The sequence below is a fragment of the Magallana gigas genome, chromosome 3 (genome assembly GCF_963853765.1).
Source record: "Magallana gigas chromosome 3, xbMagGiga1.1, whole genome shotgun sequence".
In the NCBI taxonomy this organism is placed as follows: domain Eukaryota; kingdom Metazoa; phylum Mollusca; class Bivalvia; order Ostreida; family Ostreidae; genus Magallana; species Magallana gigas.
Window position 1 is genome coordinate 41,238,842 of NC_088855.1, and position 10,844 is coordinate 41,249,685.

Below are 10,844 nucleotides of genomic sequence, written 5' to 3' on the forward strand. Positions count from 1 at the left end.
CACTTGGTACAATAATATGTTTCTAAATTGTAACTACGTACTATAGTATCATTTTTCTTCCTTCCTAAATTCAAATCACCATAATAATAATTTAAAGGTCATGTCACCTAGCTTGTTATACACGCACATTTTTTCATTTCCGTGGCTATTTAATAATAGTAAATACTTTATCCTTTTTCAAAACACAACAGTTTTATGTTGAATATGATTGCATGAAACATTGTCTTGGGGAAACAATATATCATCCGTCATATTTGATTGATCCAAACATTTTTCTTCAATGGATGATAATCCTCATTTTTAAAAAGTACATTTCTTGTTTTCATTGCGAATCAAGGAAGACATAAACCGAGAGTTTTATAGACTTTGGCGGTCATTGGATGGTATATGGCTCCACAGCCATCAGGATATTGGTTTCAAGAACTAATCTACATTTGGTTTTTGGAATTAGTTATGAGAAATGTTTGAGGGGAAAAAACATGGAACTCTTCTCATAAGTTTTATACATAATAATGGTTATTATTTTTGATAAAAAAAATAATATTAACATTGTAGTATCACAGAAAATAATCCCCGTTATGTTTGTTGGCCTGCATGTTTATGTTTGAGCAAAGAAAATACATGTAAGTCAGCTTTCCCTTGATTTGGTCGAAGTTATCAACAATTCACACAGAGACTACGTTTATTTGTTATTGTGTCACAGTAATTTTGTGCACGACCCAGTATATTTCTTTTGACTATTTTATTGATAATAAGATTTATTTTTAAAAAATTTATCCAGTCTTCAGTTATTACAGTTGTTAGAGTAGTGACTTCATATATGGATACTGACAATTTCAATTTTTCAGAGTTTCCCAAATTTATTGACATTATTTTATATTGGATGACCCAACCTGATTTGTCATGATAAAGTACCTTACTTACAGCTTTCAGGCAATTCTTTTGGAAATATTTTTTGTCTTGGAGTACACTCAATTTGCAGCTGTTCCCATAGCCATTAAGAAATGCATGTATATCCTATTACAACTAGGCTAAGGTTTCATCTCGAAACACTGCTAACAGATGACTGTGCATAATGGACTTAAACGGTACACAATATTTTAAACTTATCTTTCTTAACTAATGCAAACTGCAACAAAAGCAAGCGTCTTTTAAATATAAAAATAGTCATTAAAATATTTTCTCGTGAAAACGGCATAGATTCTTTTAGGCACTATCCCAAAGGTCAGATCAATCAGTAATTTACCATGTTTATTCAAATAACACGCGTCCTATGTACTACTACAAGTCTACTTGAGAGGATTCAAGACCCATTCAAACATATTTCGAGGACATGAGTTTATGATATAAATGTACTTGATTTCTCAAAATGGATCGAAATCGCTGTGTATCAAAATAACATCATTAATTTTTTATTTCTTAATCCTGCAAGCGGTTTATTTTTTACGTTATATTCATAGAAAATATTGAAAATCATCTCTGATTTCATGCAAGTTTTTTCCCCACTATGATCGAGTTCATAACTATTCCAACTTAATCACACGTCATTTCAATCACTCAAATCTCATTTGTCTTTATAAACTACCTTTCAATTGTGTAACAAATAGGCTAGTATACAATATATTAGTTAAGTTTTTTTCTTCAGTTTACACTAATGCTTCAGTTTATCTTTTTTGCGCATCCCCTGTTTAGTGTTTCATTTTTTTAACGAATTGGGAATCGTTTTTTCTCTCATGATTTTGTTATGCATAATTATCTAGATCTACATCTTGATCGCGAAAATTAGTCGCCGCGAACCAGTGTATTTCCGAACATTACGACATAAAGTCTGCGCGAATAGAAGTTGGTTTACAGTCTGCGCGGTATCGATGCGTACTTGTCCAATATCCAAACTGCAAAACTCGGTGAAGGTTCTGAACTTTCGACGTTGTAGTCTACGCTAATGTTTGAATCCCCAGAAGCAATTAGTTATGATGGTGTATTATAACGACAGCTGTTAGGCTCTCAGACTATTTGCCTAGTGAGGAATCACAGGACATGCATTCCACTGCAATTGGATTGTCCAGTGATAATTTGTTTCCGCTTGGATTACATACAAGTAACTTCTAACACAATTTTTAAAACGTATAACAGGCGTATAATTATATTCGCAGTATCTGAGTTTAATAAAAGCAGATGGTCTCACGGAGGTAAATTGAAAATACGTATATATTTCCATAGTTGTGTGAATTAAATCATCTGCAGAAGCATACGTCGCAACATTGTCCTACTTTTTATTGCAATAAAACTAATGAAATACAATTAAGTACTCTAAGTTTTAAGAATCATCTACATACAATATAAAATATGTGTAAAGTAAAAATCACAATGCGTTGTACGCTGACGAGTCAATAGAAATAAGTCAGGGCATTGCGTATAAATGTTAAAAAAGAACAATGGTAGGGCCATAAATTTTTCCGTATATATCAATTTCTTATCTGTGTAACCTGATAACACTCAAAGTTACCCAACAAATCAGTCGGTTAAAAATATTTAAAATTCATTTAAACGCGCCATTCTCTGCGACCTTCTTTATATAGACACTAAGATATGCGAGCTATTTTTTAAATCTCTGTCCTACAGGTAGCAAGGTCTCAGATTACACATTTAACCATTTGCGCAAAGTGTATATGTGTGTATTATATACAGTACCTTCTATTTTTTTTTAAAATTGCACATTTACATCTTCGAGCTTTTTGAAATATGACAAATGAATATATAAAACGACACTTACATTTTAGCTAGAAATGGTTTAGTGTTATTGATAAAAAGTTATAATGATTAATCTACTTTCAGTTTCGTACTTCGGATTTTCCATTGCAATTCACGCATTTAAAATGGAGGTAGATATTGTCGTCTCATGTGTTTTGATTTTGTCATTTACTTTTCTGTGTCCATACGTTCGTGGAAACCTTTTTAAAGAAGTGTCATCATGTCCATCAGATGGAGTAGAATGGAGAGAACGAGCTCAGAAGAAACAATGTAGAGATCCTATACCTGATTTCATGTGTGCAGCCATTGAAAACCAACCTGGGAGGTTTGGAGAAATATGTACCATTGCTGGTCTCTCGACTGCAGGTACAAATGTAATGTTGTTGTATGATTTTATGCGATCAAATAATTTTTGAAACCTTATAAAGTCAAACAGATTGATATATATTAATATATTAAGCATATTCAGGGTGTTTAAAAAGGATACAACTGAAATACAATTCTGTTAATGCGTTGTATAATTATACACGAAAGTTTCCAATAAAAAAATCCTGAAAGAGTATACATCATTATCTGCCTCTTCGCTGTGCATTGCAACCTTCGGATTTTAGCTTGTTGAGGGTCATGTCGTCATCAGTTTTGTTTAATGAGCATTTCCACGGGCCTGGAATACATTCTTGTCCTCTGCCTAATCACTGACACTGTCCTTATTATAACGTTTTGAAGAAAACGAATGATTGTGAACTTGTTTCTGCAAATTTTGCTGTACAGCATTTTGTATTTTGTGAAAGGATGATAAAACCTGTCGGTCGACGCAGAACGATATCGCTTCATCCTTCATCACTTAATATACATAACTAGAACACATATACCTACCCCGGGTGTACGCGTACGGCTCTTAATTAGAGTACACAAATATTCTAAAGAACCTGTATGACGGAAGATTACTCAATTGAAAAATATATTTTGTATGAAATGTGCAAGAACTTTTTTTTAATACAATCGTAGTACTAATTATCATCACTAAAATGAATTGCACCTTCCATCTTGTGTGTTTTTCAGGTTCTTGTGCGGTTTTGGATGAAGACACCTACAATCTAAATTACATAAAATGCGTCGCAGCTTCCGGTTGTCCGCCTACCGCATACAGTGCTGCTGAAGTCTATAGATGTAAGTCGCAATCATCAAAAAAATAATCAGTTCATGATTTATTAACTTATTTTACCTTTACAAAATCTTTCTGCATTGTTCTTTGCGTTGTCAATTTTCTAAAAATAAATTTGATTTTTATGATGGCATGGTCATTTCATATTGTAAATATTATCAGTATTTTCTATCGACTTTTTTGTAGACGAAGCATGCTATAGAAGGTACTTATACATTAAATCTTTTATAAAGTAAATTGTGAAGTATTTTATGATTCACGTCGTCTGATAATATTGTTTTTGAAAAAAAAAGATTACCTTCCTCAACTCAAATTAAAAAAATTAAGAACCTCACGTACATGTACGTAGGAATTCACAAATAACATCATGGTTGGTAAAGTATTTTGATCAACGTCAAAAGAGATGTAAATTTTAGCATCGAAAATGTTGTATTGTATTTAAACATTATTTATGAGACATAAGATGTACAATATTTTCACAAGAAAGATAAACAAGAAATTAGTATTCGATATTAACACCGAAAAGCGTTTACTAATTTTTGGTTTCACATGTAGTCGAATCTACTCTACAACAACTTTATATATTCTATATACTAATGATACTATTATCCTGTGTTTTTGTTAATATTCGTGTGCATTAAATTTCATGACTTTCACAACTCATAATAAACACAGACCCAGAATGAACCTAGAATAAATAACTTTTTGGCCTATTATCATATCAATTATTATCAGATACCGCAATAAAATGAACATTAAATTTTTCGTGGAACAATTCAACAACGAAATTCACAAAAATTGGTATTTAACGAATATTTATAGAACCATAGTAAATTCGACGTAACTTTTTCTTTTTTTTTTCTTTATAATAGATATCATTTATAACCAAGAAGCACGGTCCCGATTAAAACTACAAGCTTAAATCTTGAATATGTCTTATTATTAGCAATTAATTCAATTTACTTGAATTTTTTTTCAGTGAAACTTCTACACCTTCAACGTATACCGTCATACAAAACAAGCTTAACACGTAAGTATCTACTTGCATGAAAGTGAGAGAGCTTCATCGATACAACAAAAACTGGTTGATTTTGTTCATTTTAGAGCTTTTAAAATTAAATGATCAATTCAATTAGGAATTGTCATAATTTGAAATTCATTTGAGGGGAGGGATTGGTGGTTTGTAAGGGGGAAAAATGTCATTTACTACTGTCCTCCTTAATGGGTATCTCGAATTTCGATTCAGATAATCACACCAAACCTATACATAATTAACCATAACTCCTCCCTCCCTTACTCTCTTTTTCTTTCTTCGCATTCGGACAAACAAAACTTTGAAACTAACAGTTTAGTCTTAATTTCTTATTCATAACTAACCCGTCTTAAGGTACTTTAATCCTCAGCCTCAAAGTGTTTTTTTTCATCATAAAAATGTTATTTGTCCTTCAAACTTTATAAATGAAATGAAATTAAAAGTTTATTGATGGTATCCATGTATTTTGCAAATTATTGCAAATTTGCCCACGAATAAATATTCAAGTTGAGATCAAATTAAAAAAATGTTGTAACGGTGCATGGATGGCTCTAACCCCTTTATCTATATGTAATATATCTCCGTGGATCCACTAAGCCAAACATTTCGTTGAATAATGGAACAAAATATTATCACTAGAAGACTTATTAGTATAATTAACACAATAGTTCATGAAAGTGTTTTTTGGGTTTTTTTTGTTCTTTTTAGGACAAGGATGCATATTGCAGAACAAGTTGGATCCTTCAATGCAGTCACATTTATCATATACATATGTTTTATATTAGTGTTTCTTGTTATATTTATCTTTTGGACAAAAAGAAAACTATTCAAACACAGAGAAAGTTCAGGTAATATAAAAGTCATGGTATAATCAGTTTTGATATCAAAATAATGTTGGTTGTGATATTTAAATGAGTGCATACTTAATTTTATAGACTAGTAAATGTAACAAATGTATACACACCAATTTAAAAAAAATGTACAATAAATACAAGGCTGTGTAATAATACACAACTCGTACTGAAACTCAAGTCATATAAATTCAACTACATTAAAATATATCAAATAAATGCAGTTTAAAATTATTTTTGATATTATTGTCCTAAGCATAACAAGCTCAAAAGTCTCTACTTAATTAAATGGTTGGCTTAATTGCCATTTGTTAAAACATCTGCAATAACTCTATCGTTTCTGAAATGTAATTCACGCCATCTAATCTAAGACTATCTAAGACTATCTAAGTTAAGAACTAGAAAGACCCGTTTTAAGTAAGGCTTAAACATTATTAGTGTGAAATGTTAAAATTTATTTTTATATGCTTATTATCTGCATTTCAAACATTTAAAGGTTTACATTATGAATATGATAAGATTTACTCAACCGTACTCGTACGCCCCAACGGAACAGTAAAAACACTGTTTCCATAGTCTTTCATTATCACTTTATAAACTTTAAGTTACACTATAAATGTTAGCTAAAAACTTTTTGTTTCCACCTTTAATACCAATACAAAGATATTTTAGGATATTGCATCAATGTCAAACTGTAAAATCATCCTAATGTAACCACTGTCAATTATTGGGTTTATAGCATGTTTTTATGATGAATTTAAAATGATGAGGGACATGCTCACATTTCCTTTTTCAAATTTTCCTTTTCAAATTTTGAAAATAACAATGTCTTAACAAGGTATTTTCAATTGTTAGCCAAACTTTTAGCGTCAGTTGATAAGTTAAAAGCAAATTACAGAGCTCACTAAAAGCTCACTAAAAAGAGCAGTTACAACACTAGTAACTGTTAAATCACTTTCAAAAACTTACAGGTAAAAGGAATCTTTTACCAGGAGTAACACCCTTTGAGAAAATGAAAACCCCAAAGACATAGCACGAGCCTTGTTTACATAACAAAGAATTGTAATTAAGCTTTGTATCACGCTGATATCATGACAACTGATGCTAAAATTTTGGCTGATCTTTAGAACTATCCAAGATAAGCATCGTAAACATCAAAATTGGAAAAGTAAATTAGAAAAAAAATTGTAACCATGCCCTTCTAAAAGTTAACAATATTTTTACAATGCGTGAGATTATTGTTTATTAATCTAAACATCGTGCACATGCTTGTTATAATGGTTTATTTTGTTTTGTTTACATAATTTACACTTTTTTCTCTAGAAAATCTGTTTGGGAATGGGAACAGGATTTCACTGTTGGGAAATTATATGACATCTCGACTTGTTGCTTTCTGTCATGCAGATCTAGACAGCCTTAGATATAAAATGGTCACGCATTCTGAATCATTAAAGCACCACTTCAAGGAAACATTATGTGACCCGATGGTTTATAATGAAGATGATTTAAAGAAATTCGATTTAGATGTCGTATACATACTGCTGACAAATTTTTGTGACATACCATGTCCGGATAATGGTTGGGGAAACATGCCAGGAGATGAAGACCTTTCTTTAGGGGCGGACATAGAAAGAGTACGGATCTTGGTCAACGAGTATTTAGATAATAAAACATTAAATGTTGACGAGGTTAATCAGATACTTGGAAGATGGGAGAATTTTTTCGGAGTGATCAATCAAGATGATTACATAGAGTTTTGTCCCGAGAAAAAAATAATTTGTAAGTGAACAGTTTTACCGTGTTTTATTGAACAGAAGAAAAGAATAAAAAATCATATCATTGCAAATTAGAATATTTCTTTCATTTATTTTTATTTTAAGAGACTTTATTAAATAGTTGCATTGTGGTCTTTTTAATTGAATTTTTAATATCTGCTACAATTTTTGAAATTTGTATCCTTTTTTGGAAGTTTTTGATCATCATGTAAAAAAGTTACAAATTAAAAATACTTTAGGGTAAGTATTGCATTTTGTAATCATAATCATTTTGCTTTTGTCATTAACAGATGTGAAAGTAAAGCCAAACAATGTAATAGAGAATGGAGTTCTTGTTACACAGGACATTGCAAATATTCTGGAGAAAATGAAATCAAAAAAAGTTGTTATCTGTCGTGGTGCCATAGGGTGCGGCAAAACAACCGCATTGGAATACGTGACTAAAAAGTACAGGGAGGATGGATGGACGATAGAATGGATGGATGTATCTCTTGACGAATCTTGCATCGAAAGATTACCCATACACGGCATAGAAAAAACAGTCATTTGTATTGACAATTTGTTTGGCGTATTTGGATGTCAAGTGTTTGTAAATGATTTGTTCAACAAATTTAAACGGTTCATGCGCAAAATTGTCAATCGGGGAAAGCAACCTATGGTTTTGCTTGGCATTCATCAGCATGTGTTTGAAGATATATCCCCTGAAAACAACCCTTTTCCCAAAGATGAAAGTTTATTCATAGACTTGAACAAAATCTCGCAATCAGAAGCATTGCAAATATATAAATTACAGCAAAAAAACAATAAAAGCAAGCAGGGCGATATTTCAGTCGAAGATTTTTTAAGGCTGATTGAACAGAGATCGAGTGATGTTGGAACACCTTTCCAGACGCTGATGATATCAGCAGCTCCTGGTGTCTTTGGAAACAAATGGTTCTGCAGCCAACCGTTCCAGACATTGACTGAGCATTTCAACGGTTTATACAATACTGAGAGAGAACTGTTTTGTTCTCTTTTTTACATAATGTGCGTGACGATTTTTAATCCTAGAGCGGACGAACTGGACATGGATGTGGTTAATGCAATTAGTACCTCTTTAAACAGAAACACCATAGCTTACTACCTATCACAATTAGCCCCTTATACGCATGATGATGGTAACGTTATAGAAATAAAACACGATCTCATTACAATTGCATTGATTCATGCATTGATAAGAAAATCGGAGAATCCTTGGAAAGTTTTAAAAGTTTACGATAACACAAGAACTTTGGAACTTGTTCGTCCTGATGACCCATATGCCAGACCTCATAAATTTGCTGTTCCTTTGAGAAGAGAAATGTTTGCAAAAGCACTGTCCGTTTTAGAGGAAAAAACGTTCTATGAAAATTAAACATTTACTGTATAGTGTAAATATATACCTGTCCTGTTTTGATATTAAAAATGCCATATTATTAAAACGTAATTTATTTTCTTTAAGCCCAGTCAGGTATGAGGAAAACTTATTTTCGACTCGTTAATCTAGTAATAACTTAACATCATCTTTTAATATATCATTTAAAAAAACGAAATATATGTACAGTGTTTTGCTGTACCACTTTTTCATTAAAAGTTTTTCATTGAAATCCATCTATTTTAAGCACTGCAATTAAAAAACAATTATTTTTTTAATTGTTGTATATTATTCAAGTATATTAAACTACGATCAATTCCAAAATATATTTTGATATCTTATTGTTTTTCATTTAAAACATTCTTATAACATCCAAGGTAAAAATAAAATTGATTATGTAACACAATTTAAAACGGATTTTCACTGTTTCTACTACATGGGTTAAAATACAAAAATGGAAGGTAAGCTTTTGAAACCTATCCAATTAATGTTAATGTAACTTTTATATACACATCAAGCCCAGGATAATATACAGTGGGGCATTAACTTCATGGTATCGCACTGATAATAGTTTCCACTATATATGTTTCATATAGCACTCTAAAGGATGACTATTTCTGAATAATATGTTGCGGGCGGGGGGGGGGGGGGGGTCTGTACAAATCTCAGACAAGTTTTACTTGTCACTTATCTCATCGGCTTACACCAACAAAGAGGAACACGATAAGGCTTGAGCGGAAACGCCCATAAGTATTATCATTTAACAATCAAGCTAATGTAAAGCGGTAACAGAGGTTACAGCGACAATGCTGAAAACTGTTATAAGAGAATGCGAAACTCCTCGGCTCAGCATTATGTGGTTGTACCGATTTCCTCAGCATGTTGCTAAATATTCCACTTCTAGCTGATGTCGATCAGAGCTTATCCTTAAATAAAGGTCAAACCTCAAAAGTACGTGTTTTACTTTTGTATGTAAACGACCCGCACAATCACCAAGAAGATGGATGGTACATGTGCCTTGAAAGAAGTAGTTCCTATGAAATGATATTTAAAACGGTCTTCTCAGTTGTGTAAAACATATTAAAACTCAACTAAGGAAAATGTAAAATAAATATTTAGTCATGGAAATAATAATTCTGAAGTATATATTGAACTCCAATTCATATTGATTGGTCAATTACAATAATGATCAATTACGATAACTTAATGAGCAGAAAACTATAAATATATAGAACACTATTTTAAAGTGTATTGTTGAGACTTTATAATGTTTAGATGTATACATGTATTAATGAAACATTAATGTAACATTTTTCTTTATAAACATGTGCGATGATAATTAGTAGGAAACAAATTATTATGGATTAATATTAATTTGATATAAGATATATAATCACTATTCAAAGTAAATCATTACAGCAATCATTACATTTAATAAGGTTTATCATTATTTGTGTAAAAATTGAGATAAAGGAAATGATAAAGGATACAAAATCATTTTATACACACTTCTTGTAACTACAACTCACAGTGACATATTTAGTACGGGAGAATAACGGATCTATTTTTCAATAGATTGGTCATTAATGCCAATGACAATAGTATTGCGATACTGTACTGTTTGACTTGAAAGTTACAGCCTAGGACCTTTAGCATACAGCAATGCAATTATAAGGCAAAAATCTTAAATAAATCAACGATATTTATCAAGAACTTTGATAACTTCTCTAAAAAAAATACAATCACATTTAAATTTGCTTTTTTAAGGTATCAAAAAATATACATTAAGCTTTTTTGAAAGGCTTTGCTTTGTACCTTTTCAATCTTTTATCGAATATGATACAAAACAGTATAGAATTATGAATTTAAAAAAATC

At 31.3% G+C, this 10,844-nt stretch overlaps 1 protein-coding gene across 1 annotated transcript; it reads left to right on the forward strand.

The window, feature by feature from the left end:
* The first annotated feature begins 2,844 nt into the window (after positions 1–2,844).
* Positions 2,845–9,224, forward strand: LOC105327802 (uncharacterized). Its single transcript, XM_011428427.4, has 7 exons — positions 2,845–3,117; positions 3,814–3,921; positions 4,103–4,121; positions 4,896–4,946; positions 5,658–5,797; positions 7,124–7,579; positions 7,866–9,224. Exons 1-7 carry the CDS (start codon positions 2,877–2,879, stop codon positions 8,966–8,968), a joined length of 2,118 nt encoding a protein of 705 aa, XP_011426729.3. The 5' UTR covers positions 2,845–2,876; the 3' UTR covers positions 8,969–9,224.
* The last annotated feature ends 1,620 nt before the right edge of the window (positions 9,225–10,844 follow it).